The 21,968-nt window shown below is 46.3% G+C and overlaps 1 protein-coding gene across 1 annotated transcript in view; it reads left to right on the forward strand.

The window, feature by feature from the left end:
• The first annotated feature begins 1,543 nt into the window (after nucleotides 1-1,543).
• The window catches only part of RNF217 (ring finger protein 217), a 217,588-nt gene continuing 197,163 nt past the window's right edge, over nucleotides 1,544-21,968 (forward strand). The window contains 1 exon segment of the mRNA XM_030195531.1: nucleotides 1,544-2,782. Coding sequence (XP_030051391.1) covers nucleotides 1,757-2,782 — 1,026 coding nt within the window. The 5' untranslated portion in view covers nucleotides 1,544-1,756.

Genomic DNA, 21,968 nt, shown 5'->3' on the forward strand with positions numbered 1-21,968 from the left:
TCTGGGCAAGCCACTTAACCCTCCATTGTCCGAGGTACAAATAAGTACCATATGTAAACCGCTTTGAATGTAGTTGGCAAAACCACAGAAAGGCAGTATGTCAGTCTCATTCCCTCCCCCTTTATGATTCTTTTCTGTTTTTCTAGCTCATTATCAGTGGCGTTCTGACCCTAGCTGACACCCGGGGCGGAACGCAGATGTGCCCCCCCCCCAGGTGCAGCGCGACCCCCCCCCCCCCGGCAAAATGACACCCACCCGGGTGCACGCCGCTGGGGGGGGGGGGGTGCCGCGGCGCGTGCCTGTTGCCCTGTCTCCGAGTTCGCAATTCGCATGTGTTCACTGCTCCCTCTGAGTCTGCCCCGGAACAGGAAGTAACCTGTTCCGGGGCAGACTCAGAGGGAGCAGTGAACACATGCGACTTGCGAACTCGGAGACAGGGCAACAGGCGCGCACCGCGGCACCCCCCCAGTGGCGTGCACCCGGGGCGGACCGCCCCCACCACCCCCCCTTGGTACGCCACTGCTCATTATAGTGGAGGAGTGGCCTAGTGGTTAGGGTGGTGGACTTTGGTCCTAAGGAACTGACTTCAATTCCCGGCACAGGCAGCTCCTTGTGACTCTGGGCAAGTCACTTAACCCTCTATTGCCCACTGCATTGAGCCTGTCATGAGTGGGAAAGCACAGGGTACAAATGTAAAAAAAATAAAATTATAAGAGGGATTCTCTCTGTGGCTTTCTTTTCTTTGTACTGCAGTAGGTTTTCTCTAGGTATTGTAAGGGAAGAAGCAATATTCTTGGAGATTATTTTGGGGTTGTAGTCTTTTTGTTTGAAGGAATCAGTCAGAATGTTGAGGTGTTTATATCTCTCTTGGGTCAGAGCAGATATGGTGATATCATGTGGCTTGGCTGTGTATACTACACCACTTTACTCAAGAAGTAGCTAAAAAAATTTGTTTTAATTGTTTCATGCACAGGGCTAGGGGATGAGAGTTCCCGAGAAAGGGGGTGGTGCAAAAGAAAGCACCATGACATGTTCATTTGAGGTGAGTCTATTATGGGGGAGGTACATGCATGCAGGCGACCATCACGTAAAGAATGAAAGTCTCTGCAAGCCAGGGCATGTAAAACTATGACAGAGGCAAGATATGATGGCCGATCAGAATACAAAGCTTTGCAAGTAAAGCTGGAATTTTGTACTAGATATTGAATTTCACTGGAAGCCAGTGATGCAACCTAAGCAGTGGAATGACAGAATCTCATCTAGTTAGCAGAGCAAAATAAATCTGATTACTAGGTTGGATTGCTCAGATCCCTTCTGCAGTCCCTCCCCTCCTGTGCTTTGCAGCTGCGTGGAAGGGAAGGGCAAAACAGTAAAAACACAACAGCTGTTTTTTTTTTGCTGCTTGGGAGTGCAGTCCTGAAACTTGTAATATGAAGCCAGGAGCAACTATGGACTGGCAAATGCCTGAGGCCATTTCCCGTTCGCCCCCCACATAGTTTACTAATCCCCCTTTTCTTAGCTTGAAGCAGGAAGAGCTTTGTGTTTCTAGCAATCCCCTGCCCCCCAGCGATCGGAGGGGGCTGCGATCTCTCTAGCACAAGTGGATTTGTCAGCGTTCTCACCTTCCCTCCTCCCCAAAGGCAAGCTCTGCTCCGGGAGGAGAGGGACAGAGCCGGGACCCGGAAGCAGAAGTGGAGTGCGGACTCCAGGTTTGCTCTTTGCTGAGTAAAGCTGGAGCGAGGAACAGATCCCGCAGATGGGGAGCTGGCCACCGGGCATGGGAGATGAAACAATCGAAGTGAACATTGTGGCCAAAGCAGATCTGCTCCCTTGCAGCAGAGGAACAGAGGAGGAAAGCAGGCTCGGGCCGCCCGCAGGAATGGGGGGCACTGGCAGGCTGGATTTTGAAGGAGATGCCGAGAGAGACTGGATTTACCTGGAGCCGGAGGTGCCGCCACCAGCCAGCAGCAGTCGGACGCAGCAGAGCATAAGGGACAGCAGCAGTGAGGAGCAGGAGGTGGCCATCATGTCACCAGCCTCCCAGATTTGGAAGAGACACCGGGACATGGACGGTGCACAGATCGGAAGCGGACCGAGGAACGGTAGTCCGCAGAGAAGGGCAGAGGCTGGAGAAGAAGCGCGTGGGGTCAATGGTGCGTACAATGCGGGGATCGGAGAAGGAAAGCGGAGGAACAATGGCCTAAAGAGTGCAGAGAGCGAAGAGGGGACGCAGGAGTGGAAGCCTGGATCAAAGCAAACCTGTATTAATTCCCTGCAGCAGCAGCAAGACGTGGGCTGCCAGACTGCCTCCGAGAGCACCGAGGATGCTGCCAACCCCAGCAGCCGGTTGCAAGGGGAAGAAGCAACCGTATCCTCCGGAGGAGTGGCCTGGACTCTTCGCTGTGGAGAAGGCCCGCTGCTGCCAGGGTCCCAGGAGATCCTGCCCGTCAAGAGACACGTTTATTGCACTGTGTACTGTGTCGAGAATGATCATCCGGGAGACAACTCCCTTCCCCACCGCGGAGAGCCCAGGGCCCCCTCCCCTCCCCCAGGGGATTCCACCCGAGCCCCCCTCTCCAGCAGCAACCTACCGCCGGCGCCTCTCTCCGTATCCAGTTTGATCGAGTCCAGCCTTGTGGGGAGCCCCTACTCCGGGGACTACTACGGGCACTTGATCATGTTGACCTGCCGGGTTTGTCTAGAGGACAAGCAGATCAAGCCACTTCCATGCTGCAAGAAGGCGGTGTGCGAGGAGTGTCTGAAGAGGTACCTGAGCTCCCAGGTAAGTGCAAGGTCCTCCTGCGCACTGTAGCGCACTATTAGGGTTTAGATGCAAAATGGGAGTGGGCGCCTTTCTAGTACATCTGACCAGGGCCTGTAAAGTTGGCCCAGAGGGGGCCTTCGTGGGGTGGGAGTGGGGAGGAGGTTGGTCGCATTGTGGTTGTGGGGAAGGGGAGTTTCAGTTTAAGCTGAAAATCTAGTGGCATTTTGACCGACGAACATCGATTTCAGGCGGATTTTGGTACCAAAGCCGAAACTGAAATTCCTTCGACCTCTATTGCTCAGCATGGTCCCTGCAGCCCTTGTAACTCACCTGAAGGCATTTCCCCCCCAACATGGGCTATTTTACCACTAACTTGTACTACAGTTCCTATTTTATGCAGTAAGACCCAATAACTATCCAGCTTGATAACTCTACCTCCTTAGTTTCTCTTGCTTTTTTGTTTTTTTTCTGCACTGCTTTGGCTTTGACCACTTGCAGTGTGTGTAATAGCAGTACTGCAGCAGGTTTAGGTTAGTTAAGGATGTTGTGGTTTGTGGTGCAGGTGGGTTTTGAGGCTATTGAAGGTGCTTGGGTTTGCCCTAGGTATTTCAGTATAACCGCAGGCATGCACATCCTATGCCTTGATGAGGCAACAGGATTTTCCTATTTTGTATGAATGTGCAAAGTGCTGAGTATATATAGTCTCCCCCCCCCCCCCCCAATTTGGTGCAGACATTGGTAAACATGCCTCCCCTTCCCCCATGACACAGGTGACAGCCTGGAGGAAACCTCAGAGAGAAAATAGGACTAGAAATGGGGAGAGGGAAGCAAAAAAAAATTTTTTTCCACTCTTTAGACAAAATAATAAAATCATAATGCTTTCATGAACTATGTACTCCTGTAGTTACAGCAGCAAAATTACCCCCTCCCCCCACACACAGTTGTCCTGAGGCAATTGTATAGCTGGCTACTTGCCCTTTTGAAGTCATAACTAGAAAGTCCTCTTTTGAAGTTATGACTTGTTCAGGGCAGGACCTTAGATGACACACCACCTGGCAGGTGACATTATATGTCTACTGTAGTATCCACCAGGAATCTACCAGACTTGATGTAGCTAGCTGCAATTGTATCAGGATTGTGGAATGAAAAGTTTTCACCTGCAGTGTGTTTTCTTTACTGACCTTTTTTCTTCTGTGTGTGCAAGTGAACTAACCCAGTAAGCATGTTACTGGATTAAGGGGCCATTTTACAAAGGCGCGGGAGGGCTGATGCGCAGGTAGCGCGTGCCCAATCGTCACTGCTGCCTGGGTAGTGGGTGCACCCGGCAGTAATTCTGATTTTGGCGCGCGCAGAATCCCGCGGTAGAAAATAATTTTCTACTGTGGGGGCACGCTGCATGGTTACCGTGTGGGCAGCGCGTGAGCCCTTACCACTAGGTCAGTGGGTGGCAGTAAGGGCCCAGGCCATAAATAGAAGCGCACTAGTTTTAATATTAGCGCAGGCCCATTTCCAGGCCCATTAAAAATAGCCTTTTTTCCAGCCACAGTCAAAAATGGACCAGCGCACGCCTAAAAGAAGCACCCATACTTCCGCAGGCCACTTTTTACCATGGCTTTGTAAAAGGACCCCTAAGAAAGAGGGCAAAGCTTTCTAGGCATTTGGGACTTTCTAGGTCAGATGGTTGCCTCGTATTGCACGTGAGCCACAATATTCAGGATGAATATCCATATGACCTTTTGCAGTTAATAAAACTTTATTCTGTATGGCTTGACTACACAAGACCAAGGTTGACTATTTTTGAAATGTTGTATTGGTGAGCCTAGAGAGATCTACTGTAGTGACAAGCTTGTGAGAAGTAGAGTGTGCACTTTCCCCAAGTGACAGAGGCTGAGCTGACAGTTTATGAATGAAGGCAGAGACCTGATGACCCCAAGTAAAGGTGTCAAATGGTTCCTGAAACCAGTGGACATGGGCAGCACCTGTTTTCTTGTTAAAAGTGGTATACTTTAGAAAGGATCAACCTGCTTATTCACCACCGGGGAGTGATGCATCATTTTTACTGTGCATCTGACAGTGAGGCTATTTGTAAAAATAGCTGGCAGAGCTGAGAGTAATGCAGTCAAAAGCTTGTCTCTGCCCTGGGTGGAAGATGTTTTAATCTGGATTCCTCCTCACGGTGTTTTCCTTTGCCACACTGGGTCTCAGTGCAGAAGGCTGTGTGTTAAAATGGTGCGCTAAGGGCCTGTTCACAGAGTTCAACTCGTGCACTACAAAAATATGTTTACTCCTGTTGCACTGACATGGAAGTTGGAGTGAATTGACATTACTCCTCCATCCCAACTTAAAGATGCATGGGAGGGAGGTTGCATGATAGGTGGGGGGGGGGGGGGGGGGCAAAGGACCACTTAGGCAATCTTGGTTAGTTGGGGGGATCTGAGGAGGGAGCTCCAGGGTCATGCAGAGGATCTGGGAACTTTTTTGTGATATTCGGTGATCTGAGGCGATGTGCCACACTTGGTTCACCCTCTGCTCCCGCACTGTGTTTTTACACCAGCGTGACTGGTATAAAGATTCAGCGTTGGGAGGGTTGGGAGGGACCGATGATGCTGCATTCTGGGGGGGGGGGGGGGGGGGGGGCGCCGATCCGCCCTGGGTGGCAGTCAACCAAGGAACGCCACTGAAGATAAGCACTTGTATATAATATGTAAACCACTTTGATTATAACCACAGAAAGGTCCCAACCCCTTCCCCTACATCCTTGTGGATTTTGTTTAGCTAAAGGAATCTGCATGATGTAAAACCAAAATGTAGTAGCTTTAACAATGGTCAGTTGTTTGGGATCCTGGTTTTATTTCTAGACAACACTGAAACTGAGCTAGATGACTGTGAGGGGGTTCATGACATGCAAACCTGAAGCCTTAATATCTTGCATTAGGAAATTTTAATCAATTTATATTAGCAGTGTGCAATGCAGAAATTAATGGAAATGTTTTAAAAATAATTTTCCTTACTTACAGTAACCCTGGGTGATTGTTCCAGGAAGGAGGCAGTTCTCATTTGAGGGTGTACCAGAATTTCTTGGGGAGATGTTCTGGGTCCCAGTTGTGCACTGGGAGTCAGGCTGTGGCTGTCTGGGGCACTCACTGTGGCTCTGCTGTACCACATCACTTTTTGGAAAACTCCAGAATGACATGGAGCCAGTGCCTGCATTTTTGGTTTAAGCTTTAAAGGAAACCTTTGAAATTGGTTCTTGTGAGGTTTGGCTGACTGCAAACTTGGCTCACTGAGCAGCAAAGGTTTAAGTACCTCTGCCATAGTTAGATAGTAGAGTCAGGTTTATTTGTTTTGTTCTTGTCTCTTCTTCCTGGTGGAAGTCTCCGCCCACCTCTTTATTTCAACTCTAATCTTGGCTACCCTGGCCACACTCTTCCCTTTTTGGCCTGCCCCTCCCCCTCTATTCTGTCTTCCAGCAGAATGGCCTGAGTTCAAGGCTCCCTGGAACCTTTATGCCTGTCTCTTGCCTTTTTCTCATTGTAGTCCCTTTAATTCCCTTCCTACCATAATCTTCAGACACTCCAGTGAACTGGGAATGAAGAGAGAGAGAGAGAGAGTAGCATTCATTCCCCCTGAAGCTTAAACTGGGTCTTGAGATGCTAAACAAGAGGAACTCTGACCAGAACACTGTAATGCTGCATTAGCATTTTAATATGACAAAGCAGTAGTAGTGATAGAAAGCTTTTTAGAATATTCTGCTTGTCAGCTTCAAATTTTATTTTGTGTTAGGGTTGAGGAGGAAAAATGACTGGTGGTTTAGAAATTGTCCCAGGTTAGTCACTCCCATCAAAATATATTTGATCATAGTCGGATTTCTGTGAAGACGTGGCACTGACCTCTGGGTGCAGCTTCCACAGTTGGAGTAGACACTGATAAGAAGGCACGAATAAAAAGCCACATCTTGTAGTTTAAATAGTATAAGAAATAAAGGAACCCTTTTACTAAAACAGAGGTAGAAAGTGGCCTTAGTGTTCCCTTACATGGATCTTTCCCACATGCTAAGGCCATTTTTACTGCTGAGGTAAAATGGACATATTTTCTATTTTTAAAAAATTAATAACCACCCCCAGCACGCGGCATTTCCAGTACTTGCAAAATATTCAAAAAATATTTCCTCAGGTAAAATTACTGCCAGGCACTACCCGGAGTAGCGCTATAGTAGTAGTTACTGCTGGGTTAGCGCAGGAGTCTTTACAGCCAACTCAGTGAGTGGCAATAAATGATTTCCCCCTTCAGAGTCATACGGTAAGTGAAATATTACCGCATGGCCATCTCTTTTTTCTGCCTTTTTACCTACTGCAGTAAAAAGGGCCTCAGCGCACGGCAAAAGTGACCTTCGCTGCTAGCGCAGGGCCCCTTTTACCGCAGCTTGGTAAAAGGACCCCTGAAAGGTATTTGTGCACTAATTCGCACTTTAACCCCCGGATTCTATATATGGCGCTTTGAGTTGTGCATGCAAATTTGGACGTGTGTCCAATTTGCTTGCGCAACTTAATTGATTAACGAGCCAACTAGCGCTAATTGGGTAATAACAAGCAACTATCGGCACTAATTGACAATAATGAGAATTTGCATGTGCATCTTTATAGGCATATTCTACAAAGAGCTGCGTGTAATTTCTAGTGCGTGGATCCAGGGCCGCCGAGAGGGGGGGACAAAATTCTCCGGGCCCGTGGTGCCGCAGCAGTCCGGCCCGCCTTCCCTCCGTCGCTCCCTGGCATTGAATTTAAGCGCCTCACCTTAGAAAGTGCAGCAAGCAGCGGCAGACCACTCCTTCCTTCCGTGTCCCACCCTCGCCTGATGTAACTTCCACGAGGGCGGGACATGGAAGGAAGGAGTGGTCTGCCGCTGCTTGCTGCGCTTTCGAAGGTGAGGCGCTTAACGTCTGTGCAGAGGGCCCGGGGGTGGAGAGAGGGCCCGGCAGCAGGTGGAGGGGGGGCTCGGCGGCGGGTGGAGGGGGCCCGGCGACCTCGGGTGGGGGGCCCGGGGGTGGCCTTGTCCTGGGCCTGGCCCAGTCTCTCGGCGGCCCTGCGTGGATCCGAAAGGGAACGTGGCCATGGGAGGGGCATGGGTGAGTTGGACTCATTGCTAAAATTTATGCGTGTTTATGTAGAATTAGCAGGATCTGCACCTAATTTACGTGTTGAGATTTATACCAGGTTTTCATTGGTGTAGATGGTCACGCTTAAATGTAGTCACGGTTCCTGGCACTAAATGCTATTTTTCCCACCTAACTGTAAGTGTGGTTTATAGAATAGAGCTAAGCGCAATTGTTTCTGACGCTGATTTTTTTAGGTGTCATTTATAGAATCTAATCCTAATTGTGTTACGCAATTTTAGTAAAAGATCCACTTAGAGAAAAAGTTAAGTGCAACAGACAGGCACATTGAGCTGCAGAGGTAGTACCGCTGCCTTAAGAAGGTCACCTGCACACAGCAACCACAAAAAAACCATTTCCTTAAATATATATTTTAATCTTACTAGTCTTTGTAGGCTAACCTGTAGGTTGGCCAATCCTCGTAATAAAGCTGTGTTGCAGGAGAGATTCTTTGGAAACAGCTACCAGGTTATCTGAGATCATGTTCTGGTAGATCAAAATTTCAGAAACGTCTAAAAACATATTTTTTGGTGAAATATTTGATCTTGGATTGGTTATGGACTCTTCTTCCAAGCTAGCAGTTCAATGTTAGATTTTCTTTCAGAATTTAATGATTTTATGTTTCTTTTGTTGTATTCTGTAATTATGTATGTTTTTATTGTAACCCATCTTGGATGTAAGGCGGGATATAAATGCGATAAAGGATCAGCACAAGAGTTTGTAGCATATGAGCTTACGAAGACCTTAACCCCCAGATTATATAAATGGTGCCTGTGGGTGCAATCCTGAGATCCACGTGCAAATAAATTTGTTAGGGGCCCTTTTACTAAGTTGCGGGATGCGCTGAGGTGTCCTTCAGTAGTGTGCCAATCAGCGCATGCTAATCCCATGCAAAAAAAAAAAAACTTTTTATTTTTTAGCGCGGGAGGCATGTTTGTGGGTGGAGAGTAGGCATGCCCTACACTAATTGGGTAGCGCGGGTACATTGTCGTACACCGCATGATTAGTGCGGGAGCCCTTACTGCCTAGTAAATAGGTGGGGGTTAGGGCTTCCGCAGTAATGGCCACACGCTAATTGGGAAATTAGCGCGTGGTCATTAAAGGACAAAATACAAATGCAGCTATTTTACTGCTGCGCTAAAAGCAGGGGCGTAGCTAGGTGGGGGCATGGGCCCCCACAGATTTAGCCTTGGCCCCCCTGCTTTCACCCCCCCCCCCACCGCCGATCCTCCCCCACCACATTCGATCCCTGCCGCCGCCAGGTACCTTTGCTAGCGGGGGTCCCCAACCCCCACCAGCCGAAGTCCTCTTCAGCACCGGTCTCCGGCGCATTGCTGATCTGGATTCTGTTTCTGTGAGTCATGCACATACGTGCAGGACGTCAGGACTCACAGAAACAGAATCCAGATCAGCGAACGCGCTGGACTCGGAGACCTGTGCTGAAGGGGACGGCAGGGGTTGGGGACCCCCGCCAGCAAAGGTACCTGGCGGTGGCGGGGGAGAGTTGGCAGCGGTGGGAGGGGCGTCGGGGGGGGCTAAAATGTGCCCCTTCACCTCGGGCTCTGGACCCCCCCCCCCCCCCCCGCTGAAGTCTGGCTACGCCCCTGGCTAAAAGTGGACTCAGCGCACAGTAAACCCACGTGCTGCAAACAATGCTGGCCACCTTTGAGCATGGCTAAGTAAAAGGGCCCTTTAACAAACCATTAACAATCAATTATTGAGTTTAATTGGTTCTAACTTGAATTTGTGCGCGGATCTGGATGCACGCAGTTCTAGAAAGATCCATGCTCATATCCTCTCACATACAACCCAAAAGGGAGTGTGGTTGTGTGAGGGGCATGGGCGGGTCAAGGGCGTCCCAAAGAATTGCGCACAGTGTTATAGAACTTGAAGGCTGCATGCCAGGATTTTCACCCAGGTTTCAGCTGATGTATGTCCTTGTGCCCACAGTTGGGCCCTGTAATATCAGCTAAGTGCTATTCTATAAAGAGCGTTCAGCCTGGAGCACCTCTCATAGAATAGCGCTGAGCGTGAATTTTTCCCGGCACCTATTTTTTTGGTGCCATTTAATGAATCTGGCTCTATATGTCTTCAGATATCTCTAGAAGGCAGCTTGCAAGATCCAGACTATGCACGGTGACATTTTTTGTTGTTGGTCCTTTGAAAGATATCGTAGCCTACTAAAACTCCAGCTTTCTCCAGGTACCAGAACCAGAACCCAATCTGTTAAAAATGTACATTTTCGGTACACCAGACTGATAGACAACACAGATGCACAAAATTGTAGCTTAGTGAACCTTTCATACAAAACTGAATTGCAATAAAAAAAAATAAGCAAGTTGCTTATCTACAGATGAAAACCATGGCTGGGAAGTCCTTGCAGATTCTGAAATGCTTTTTCTAAGGCACTGCTAAAAGTGAGACCTGTAGTAAAACTCCATGATGTGTCTTATTTGCCTGTCCAGTAGATTACTGACCCACACCCTCCTGTGTAAGCACATTTAGAAGAAATCCCAATAACTCCATGGTGACTTACATTGGCCATACCTTATAAGACATGGGCTGGGGCAGGAAGCCTCTGAGAGACAGGTTACCTGGAATTTAGAAAAGATGTTGCTTAATGTGAGAACAACTTTTTTTTTTAATCTGAAAAACATTCCGGGCATATGCATGCCTTTTGGATTTGTTTTATTTATTAACAGTAATGTGTTATACCGCCTTTACTACCTCATAGATTTAAGCGGTTTACAATCTAAGTAAAACAACACTGTAATAGAAAAAGAGAAAGGAACTACAATATACTACTAGGAAATTAACCAGCATTCAGACAAATAGAATTTTTTATTACATTTGTACCCCACACTTTCCCACTCATGGCAGGCTTACATGGGGCAATGGAGGGTTAAGTGACTTGCCCAGAGTCACAAGGAGCTGCCTGTGCCTGAAGTGGGAATTGAACTCAGTTCCTTAGTTCCCCAGGACCAAAGTCCACCACCCTAACCACTAGGCCACTCAAATCAGAGTGAGCCCCTAGAAACAAGGCAGTGGTAGGGGATAGAGGAGGGGAAGGGAAGGGGAGGGGAAATTGAGAACCAGGGAAGGGATTGGATTGGACCAGCAGCGATAAGCAGCAAACAGCTAATTCAGGAGTTTAAAGGCCTGATGAAATAGCCAAGCCTTTAAAGCGGGTTTACATTTTTAAAAAGACAGTTCTGTGCGGGCATATTGAGTGAGGGAATTCCAGTGGGAAGGGGCTGCAAAGAAGGTGCAGTGTCTGGTGGATTCTAATCTGACTTGCTTGGGGTTGGGCAGGACCAAACGGTAATCACTGAGGGGACCTTTTACAAAGCCGCGTTAGCATTTTTAGCTCGCAGTAAAAATCAGGTGGCAGTAAACGCTGAGACGCCCATAGGAATATAATGGCCATCTCAGCGTTTACCGCTGGCTGATTTTTACTGCAAGCTAAAAACGCTAGCGCAGCACTTGGGATATTAAAAGTCTGCCCCTTTGTGCCCGTGCTGAGCTGCTGCTGCTCTCTGAAGCCTGTATTTTGCTTGGGTCTGCATTCATAGGGTGGTTAGGTGGCAGCAGTGTGAGTGGGGGGGGGGGGGGGGGGGAGGAGGAAGATGCTGAAGCTTCTGAACACCTTGCCGGAGGGGGGGGGAAGAGTGGAGAGAACGAGAGAGTTGCTGGACTATGAACAGGGTAAGGGCATATGACTGATGGTTTGCCTGTGACTTCTGATACCCTCAGGCTGGCTCTGGATTTGCCTTATCCTCCATAGAAGTAAAGAAAGTAACTACTGCCTTGTTAGAAGTATTTTCCTGGTTAGGATATGCCTCAGAGAGACTTCTCCCAGTCCAGGTCTTCCGACTCCATAAAAATTCCTCAGCATTTTCGTTAAAATCCCATTAAATTTTTCTATTGATCCTATAAAGAGTCTGTAACACCTCTCCGGTACTATGTAAGCCACATTGAGCCTACAAATAGGTGGGAAAATGTGGGATATAAATGTAACAAATAAAAAAATAAAAATAAAAGACCCCTGAGGGATTGTATCGGACGTATAGGTGAGTACGGAATGGTGAGGTTAGCTAAATAATCTGGAGAACCCAGCTGAAAAGCCTTGACGGTGAGGGTAAGGAGTTTGTGCATAATTCTTTTTTCTCGCTGGGATTTTTAGGTAGAAGGTTGAAATTGAAAAATGTCCCCTGTTCCACAAGCAGGCCTCCCAGAAACAGGCTGAACTCTGACATCTCAGTGCATGTATGAGGTGATGTTGCAGGGAACAGTGTTTTAGATTTTTTTTTTTTTTTAGGAACTGGGCAACATTTCTATTTTTACCTTGGTCTTTTAAGATTGTATGTTGTGTATATGTTTTTATTGATTGTGCGGGCTAGCAAATTTTTAAATAAATAAATGTTGGGGAAGGGGGAGCCTATTCCAGAAAGGATGTGCTTCATCTGAACCAGGCTACTGATCCTAACCTTCAGAAGGGGGGATAGAGTTGCTTGTAAACTAGATCATGGGGAAAGCCAACAGTCAGGAGGAGCCCGTGGTTAAAGGAAAGTTATCTTCAACATATAGTGGCAAAATGCGGAAATTAGAATATCCCAGTAGAGAGACGAGTGAAAAGGCTGAAGTTGACCAGGTACATTTAAATAAAGATAAGAGAGAGAAATGATTCCTTATTTTCCCCGTCTGCAAGTAAGTGGGAAAATGTGGGATACAAATGTAACAAATAAAATAAATAAACTTCTAGGCAGGTATACTGGTATAAATGACCTGGTGCAAAGGGTAATGGTGGTGGGGGCTGCTTGACAGTAGTGATCATGGCACAATCAGATTTGTCATCATCATTGGAAAGAGCTATTGTTTAAATGTGGCAGTGTTTCCCTAGCCTCTGAAGCAGTTATTACGAAAATTGGCATGAAGCTGGGTTTTGGGGACCACTCAGATTTTTGCTTTAGAGAAGCCAGGATACAAAAGCTGCACACAGCTAAGTTATTTGTTACAGTCTGATTACTAGCGACATACCTACTGTATTTGGCACCAGTGGTGTAGCTAGGAGGGGCCACGGGGGGCTGGGCCTCCCCAAAATGGTTTGTCTGGCAGGGGTCCCCAACCCCTGCCAGCTGCAGTGTTTCTCCAGCGCTGTTCTCCTTTCATTGCCTGCCCTGCTTTCTTCTCATCGCGGATGGAAGGACAAAAAAAAGCAGATCAATCAAAGAACATAGTTTATTGAATGACAACCAAATAAACAAATCAGCCCGACACTGGCCGTGTTTCGCCCAACAGGGCTGCGCCAGGGGCTACACGGCATGAACCGAGTGAATCATAAAAGATAGTGACGTGAATACCGTCCTGAACCTTCACAATTCTAGAATGCTGAAGGTTCAGGACGGTATTCACGTCACTATCTTTTATGATTCATTCGGTTCATGCTGTTTTTTTTTTTTTTTTACTGCATTTTGGAAGATTCATGATTTTAGACTTCCATAACTTTGTCATCTCAACTTTTAAAGAATACTGTGAAGCCCCTGATGCAGCCCTGTTGGGCGAAACACGGCCAGTGTCGGGCTGATTTGTTTATTTGGTTTTTTTTGTTACATTTGTCCCCCTCGCTTTCCCACTCATGGCAGGCTCAATGCGGCTTACATATTGTATACAGGTACTTATTTGTACCAGGGGCAATGGAGGGTTAAGTGACTTGCCCAGTCACAAGGAGTTGCCTGTGCCTGAAGTGGGAATTGAACTCAGTTCCTCAGTTCCCGAGGACCAAAGTTCACCACCCTAACCACTAGACCACTCCTCCATTCAATAAACTATTTTCTTTGATTGATCTGCTTTTTTTGTCTTTCCATCTTGGAGTTTGCAGATCGTTTGCCTTGCTGTTTTCTTGGTTCCTCTCATCGCGTGCATGTTCGGTTTTAGTGAAACAGAGCATGTGCGACACTTCGCGCATGCTCAGTTTCATTAACATCGAGCATGTGCAACATTTGTGTCTAATGTTTTGCTGTCCGTAATTAATTATTAGTAGTTTTATCAACATACAGCTGGACAATCTCTCACACATAGAATTACATCCGATAAGAGATTCCTGAGGCAGGCCCTTTGACTGAAACATAGGCCTGTGTTGAGTCTGTGAATGTGAATAAAGGAGTCTTAGTTTGAGTATCATCCATGTGATCTTTGCCTCCTTCGCTGTGGTTGGATGCTGTTGGTATTTCAGGACATAGATGTGTATGTGCTGGCAGTTTAGAAACATCTAAGTCTGTTTCCCCAAGCTGTCAAAGAGCTCAGTTGTCATTTGCTAGTATCACTTTTGAGGGAGACAGAACACTCTGGGGGATTAAAGGGGTGACTGGACAGCATGAGTGTCTTTATATGACCTAGATGTTGCTGAGAGAAGGTGTAAGTATTCATGTTGATGCCTGGAGACATAAATGTGCATTTCCCTTCAGAAATAGGAAATGAGCTTACAGCCCTATCCTAAGAACCGATGGTCAAAACCTAATGCTAGCGTTAGAGGCAATTAGCGCCGGTCTAGGGCCCAAGTTAATGTACGTAAATTATTCAAAGGTATCTAGTGCAGGAAACAACATGTGTACCAAAGATGTCCATAAATTGTATTTAATGTGCTCAAAACAGATATTAATGAGGTCATTTGGTAATCCGTCCCAATGCTCAGAGAACAGCACAGAAATAGATGCATCATGCTGCCCTTAACACTGGAAACTTACTTCCAGGTTGGGGGGGGGGGGGTGACTTTGAAGGTTCTGAAGAGAGGATTTCTTCAGAATTTCTCACTTTAAACTGCCGGTTTTGTCCTCTTTTAGAAGAGGAAGGAAGCCCATGCAGCCTGTAAATGCTAGTGAGAAACATGTGTGCGAGTCCGAGCAAAACAGAAAGTGCAAGCACACATTGGCGCCTGTTTTTTTGTGCTTAAATATGAGCTTTTCAAGTGAAAACAATTTTTGAAATGCTTATATTTAAAGGTGCAGAAGAAAGGTTCTGATGTGTTCTTTCACTTCTGGTCTCGCCTGTGCATGCGCACAAGAGCTGCCCTTACCGTGAAATGCTTGTGCGCGTGTGCCAGACATGTTAGTACATATCTATTGCCACACTGGGACAGACCAAAGGTCCATCAAGCCAAGTATCCTGTTTCCAACAGTGGCCAATCCAGGTCACAAATACCTGGCAAGATCCCTCCCCCTCCAAAAAAAAAGTTCAATACATTTTATGCTTATTATCCCAGAAATAAGCAGTGGATTTCCCCAAGTGCATTTTAATAATGGTCTATGGACATTTCCTTTAGGAAGCCATGCAGACCTTTTTTTAAAACCCCGCTAAGCTAACCGCCTTTACCACATTCTCTGGCAACGAATTCCAGAGTTTAATTACACGTTGAGTGAAGAAAAATTTCTCTGATTCGTTTTAAATTTACTACTTTGTAGCTTCATCGCATGCCCCCCTAGTCCTAGTATTTTTGGAAAGAGTAAACAAACGATTCACGTCTACCCATTCCACTCCACTCCACTCCACTCCACTCATTATTATATAGACCTCTACTTATCTCCCCTCAGCCTTCTTTTCTCCCCCTTGCTTTTGGTTGCATAGCACACATATAATTTGAATACCATTTCTTTAGAGCATGGAAAACTAGGTTTCTGTGCTGTTCTTGTTATATGGTTTCTGCGCTCTTGGTTTTAGTACCGGACCTTTGAGCATCGGTGCCTTAGCCTCACTCAAGACATAAGTACATAAGTACATAAGTAGTGCCATACTGGGAAAGACCAAAGGTCCATCTAGCCCAGCATCCTGTCACCGACAGTGGCCAATCCAGGTCAAGGGCACCTGGCACGCTCCCCAAACGTAAAAACATTCCAGACAAGTTGTACCTAAAAATGAGGAATTTTTCCAGTCCATTTAATAGCGGTCTATGGACTTGTCCTTTAGGAATCTATCTAACCCCTTTTTAAACTCCGTCAAGCTAACCGCCCGTACCACGTTCTCCGGCAATGAATTCCAGAGTCTAATTACACGTTGGGTGAAGAAAAATTTTCTCCGATTCGTTTTAAATTTACCACACTGTAGCTTCAACTCATGCCCTCTAGTCCTAGTATTTTTGGATAGCGTGAACAGTCGCTTCACATCCACCCGATCCATTCCACTCATTATTTTATACACTTCTATCATATCTCCCCTCAGCCGTCTCTTCTCCAAGCTGAAAAGCCCTAGCCTTCTCAGCCTCTCTTCATAGGAAAGTCGTCCCATCCCCACTATCATTTTCGTCGCCCTTCGCTGTACCTTTTCCAATTCTACTATATCTTTTTTGAGATACGGAGACCAGTACTGAACACAATACTCCAGGTGCGGTCGCACCATGGAGCGATACAACGGCATTATAACATCCGCACACCTGGACTCCATACCCTTCTTAATAACACCCAACATTCTATTCGCTTTCCTAGCCGCAGCAGCACACTGAGCAGAAGGTTTCAGCGTATCATCGACGACGACACCCAGATCCCTTTCTTGATCCGTAACTCCTAACGCGGAACCTTGCAAGACGTAGCTATAATTCGGGTTCCTCTTACCCACATGCATCACTTTGCACTTGTCAACATTGAACTTCATCTGCCACTTGCACGCCCATTCTCCCAGTCTCGCAAGGTCCTCCTGTAATCGTTCACATTCCTCCTGCGACTTGACGACCCTGAATAATTTTGTGTCATCGGCGAATTTAATTACCTCACTAGTTATTCCCATCTCTAGGTCATTTATAAATACATTAAAAAGCAACGGACCCAGCACAGACCCCTGCGGGACCCCACTAACTACCCTCCTCCACTGAGAATACTGGCCACGCAATCCTACTCTCTGCTTCCTATCTTTCAACCAGTTCTTAATCCATAATAATACCCTACCTCCGATTCCATGACTCTGCAATTTCTTCAGGAGTCTTTCGTGCGGCACTTTGTCAAACGCCTTCTGAAAATCCAGATATACAATATCAACCGGCTCCCCATTGTCCACATGTTTGCTTACCCCCTCAAAAAAATGCATTAGATTGGTGAGGCAAGACTTCCCTTCACTAAATCCGTGCTGACTTTGTCTCATCAGTCCATGTTTTTGTATATGCTCTGCAATTTTATTCTTAATAATAGCCTCCACCATCTTGCCCGGCACCGACGTCAGACTCACCGGTCTATAATTTCCCGGATCTCCTCTGGAACCCTTCTTAAAAATCGGAGTAACATTGGCTACCCTCCAGTCTTCCGGTATTACACTCGATTTTAGGGACAGATTGCATATTTCTAACAGTAGCTCCGCAAGTTCATTTTTTAGTTCTATTAATACTCTGGGATGAATACCATCAGGTCCCGGTGATTTACTACTCTTCAGCTTGCTGAACTGACCCATTACATCCTCCAAGGTTACAGAGAATTTGTTTAGTTTCTCCGACTCCCCCGCTTCAAATATTCTTTCCGGCACCGGTGTCCCCCCCAAATCCTCCTCGGTGAAGACCGAAGCAAAGAATTCGTTTAATTTCTCCGCTACGGCTTTGTCCTCCTTGATCGCCCCTTTAACACCATTTTCGTCCAGCGGCCCAACCGACTCTTTGGCCGGTTTCCTGCTTTTAATGTATCTAAAAAAGTTTTTACTATGTATTTTTGCTTCCAACGCTAATTTCTTCTCAAAGTCCTTTTTTGCCCTCCTTATCTCCGCTTTGCATTTGGCTTGGCATTCCTTATGATCTATCCTGTTACTTTCAGTTGGTTCTCTTCTCCACTTTCTGAAGGATTGTTTTTTGGCTCTAATGATTTCCTTTATCTTACTGTTTAGCCACGCCGGCTGACGTTTAGTCTTTTTTCCCTTTTTTCTAATACGTGGAATATATTTGTCCTGAACCTCCAGGATGGCGTTTTTAAACAGCATCCACGCCTGATGCAAGTTTTTTACTCTGCGAGCTGCTCCTTTCAGTCTTTTTTTCACCATTTTTCTCATTTTGTCGTAATCACCTTTTCTATAGTTAAACGCTAGCGTACTTGATTTCCTAGTTTCACTTCCTTCAATGCCAATATCAAAACCGATCATATTATGATCACTGTTATCAAGCGGCCCTCGTATCGTTACCCCCTGCACTAGATCATGAGCACCACTAAGGACTAAGTCTAGTATTTTTCCTTCTCTTGTCGGCTCCTGAACTAGCTGTTCCATGAAGCTGTCCTTGATTTCATCAAGAAATCTTATGTCCCTTGCGTGTACAGATGTTACATTACCCCAGTCTATATGCCCAGACCATGCCCTCCTGCAGTTTATACACACACTCACAATTTGGATGTGGATATCCCAGCTTTCTAAGATCAGTATTTAGTCACCGCTCTGACCTGTCCATGAGAAAGGGCAGTATAGCAAATTTGTAATAAACATAAACGTATGTGATTAATATGCATCTGAGTTATGCATATCTAAATCATAACTAGGGCTTCTAAAATCACCACCAAAATAAATGTGAGCACTGTCACCTACAGCTACTATATTGGGGGTATTTTGCATCAAACTTAAGGGCATGTTTTAATAAAGCAAGCCCTTAGTCAAGGATGTGGGAATGGTCTAAACTGGCATTTCTGTTGGTTCATTTTGGGCCATTACAGACCTGAAGCTGGCAGACAGTTTTCCGTTTTTGCTTGCTTATTTTTTAAAATCTTTTGGCAGCCTGGTGATGGATAAACAATGTCTGCCCTGTTTTTGATTCAGATTGATTGTGTTTTGTTTTGTTTTTCATGTGGTGCTTCAACCCAGCTCAGAAAGCCAGCTTTGTGGACTTAAGCTCCTTAGGATTGTATAATGCTGTGCACACTCAGAGGCCGATGATCAATTTCCCCGCACTGTTCCGAACATCGCTGTAAAATTTACTGTCGGAACAGCGCAGGGAAATAATGCCCCTATGATCAACGCTAATAGCATGCAAATATATGCACGCTATTAGTGTTGCTTATCAGGGTACTTCTGCGGGTGGATTATACCTGGGCATTCGCCCAAGGCGCAATCCTCTTGCAGAAGTGATTTTACAGGTCCAGGCTGTCAAAAAAAAACCCTGAAAAGCCCGGACCTATAATAAGTACATAAGCATTGCCACACTGGGACAGACAAAGGTCCATCAAGCCCAGCATCCTGTTTCCAACAATGGCCAATCCAGGTCACAAATACCTGGCAAGATCCCAAAAAAGCTCAATACATTTTATGCTGCTTATCCCAGAAATAAGCAGTGGATTTTCCCCAAGTCAATTTAATAATGGTCTATGGACTTTTCCTTTAGGAAGCCGTCCATACCCTTTTAAAACCCCGCTAAGCTAACCACATTTACCACATTCTCTGGCAATGAATTCCAGAGTTTAATTACACGTTTAGTGAAGAAAAATTTTCTCCAATTTGTTTAAAATTTACTACATTGTAGCTTCATCACATGTCCCCTAGTCCTAGTAATTTTGTAAAGAGTAAACAAACAATTCATGTCTACCTGTTCCACTCCACTCATTATTTTATAGACCTCTTTAATATCTCCCCTCAGCCGTCTCTTCTCAAACCTGAAGAGCCCTAGGTACAACATAGCCCAACAGAATGGCATGGAGGTCTGATGAACCTAGAGACCCCCCCCCCCAAATCCTCCCCCCCCCCCCACTAATAATTAAAAAAAAAAAACATGGTGGTCCGAGACCCCTTCAAGCCTCCCACCTACCTGAGGCTGGCATGGTGGTCTAGTGCCCCCCATCCCTCCGTATCTACAAATAGGAGGAGGGAGTAGCCTTCCTTCCTTCCTGTGAGCTCCCCTTCAAAATGGCAGCGCCCTGCCCGGTGCATCCTGGGATGCACTTGGGGGGGGGGGGGGCTTCACTACCATATAAGGTATTGGGTAGTGAAGCCCTGCCCATCCCAGGATGCACTGGGCTGGGCGCCACCATTTTGAGGCAGTGCTCACAGGAACATAGAGGGAGGGTTATTCCCTCCTCCTGTTTCGAGGTACGGGGAGAGTTGAGGGGGCATAAGACCATAAGGCCAACCTTGGGTGGGTGGGTGGACCACCAGGTATTTTTTTATTTTATTGTTAATGGGGGGAGGATGGGGGGCTTGGAGGTCTAATGGACCTCCAGGCCATTGTGTTTATGGGGATTGAGGGACCTACAAACATGCCAGTGCATGCCGAACAGGGTCTCCCCATTCCTCCCCAATGCCCTGGTAAACCCTAACGTCAGCTCCAAGCTGGCGTAGGGTGCTGCAGGCGCACCACCCTTATTTGTTGTTCTGCAAGTAATGAATATTAATTTCCCTGTTTAGCATACATTTTCATGTTTCTTGCACTTAGAGCCGGCGAGCTCGTTGTTACACATTCTTGCCGGCTCTGATCCTAGGGCGCAGGCAAATGCTGGCGCTAGTCCAGTTCTAATGGCCTCTAGTGCCTGCCTTTGCAGAACATACATGAAATTCACTGCAAGTGTTTTGACTAACACTCTGGTGTTCTCTGAGTGCTGGGCACCCTGCTGCCCTTTGACCCTGTTTGTCAGGAAGCTTGGAGGCCTGCAGGAACCAAAGTTCTGATAACAGGGCCAGACTGCTAGGCAGAGAGAGAGCATTTCATTTAGGGTTCCTTTTACTAAGGTGCACTAATGATTAGCACACGCTAAATGCTAAGAAGCCCATAGGAATAAAATGGGCTTCTTAGCATTTAGCGCTCTTTAAATCCATTAATGCACCTTAGTAAAAGGAGCACTTGGTTTGCTGCTCTGCGAGTTCTTATTATGCTTTAGCACTGCACACCCATTTGTAGAGTTTTTTCAAGTGGATTTTGTTGAAGGGCGTTTTTAAAATATTATCTTTTTTTTTTTAACAGAGAGAGATTTTATATGTTGTGTTCTTTAGTTGCTGTGAGTGGGTAGTGATTACTTACAACATATTTCCTGCTGAGGTGATCGAGACAGTAAAGAATACATAGGACAGACATGGAAGGATCTTAAGGGCAGGGAAAGGGAGGGCAGAGATCAGAGCGGAGTCTAGTGTGATATCAGTGTAGTTAGATACTAATGGGCAGACATCTTAACAAACAAATGAGGTAATCTGAGAAGAGAGAGAGTGCCAGCTTTATCAAAGGGGATCTCTGTCTGTATTCAGTGAGGCCTAGAGCAGAGCAAGCTTTATGAGCACCGACTCTTGTCATTTTTAAACATGGTGCCAGGAGTGATCTGAACCTTGATTGTTTTGGTGGCTGTTTGTTATCATGTCACTTGCATGCTACTACTACTACTACTTAGCATTTCTATAGCGCTGCCAGGGTTACGCAGCGCTGTACAAGTTTAAACATGGGGAAGGACAGTCCCTGCTCAAGAGAGCTTACAATCTCTCCTTGTCCAGTTGCTGAGGCAGCATTGCATTTTGTCTCACTGTAGCCTTGCTGCCTCATCTCACAGTCTGATTTTATTCAGATTTTCATATCTACATAATTCAAGTAAAACACTTATAATCAAAAGTTGCAGTTTTACACAAACACATACCTCAAGGCACCAAATTACATTTAACAATCAACAAGGGGACAAGCCAGTGGCGTAGCCAGAAGGCAATTTTTGGGTGGGCCAACAGGTTGGATGGATGAGCACTAAACACCTGCCACCTGATATGCCCTGCCCACGCCCCTACTCCTATCGCACACCTACCCCACTCCAAATAACTTCAATGGGAGTAGCAGTTCTGGCCTCAGTGACTGCAGGTCACATTGAGAGCTAGGGGAACTATAAGAGGGTGCACTCTTCATCCTCAACTGAGCCACGGCCCGCCCATATGCTTCCCCCAGATATGCCCTAAATATTACAGTGGGGCCCTAAAATATCAATACATCAAGAAAACTGAACAAGCCAAAGTACTATAGAATACTACATAGAAAATTGATGCCAGCTGAATACTTTGGTCACACACACAGAACACAAATGCCAAATACAGAATAAATGACCACAAACCATAAACAAATTAAATCAAAAACCCAAGAGGCCAGATCTT

The sequence above is a fragment of the Microcaecilia unicolor genome, chromosome 3, assembly GCF_901765095.1.
Source record: "Microcaecilia unicolor chromosome 3, aMicUni1.1, whole genome shotgun sequence".
NCBI lineage: Eukaryota > Metazoa > Chordata > Amphibia > Gymnophiona > Siphonopidae > Microcaecilia > Microcaecilia unicolor.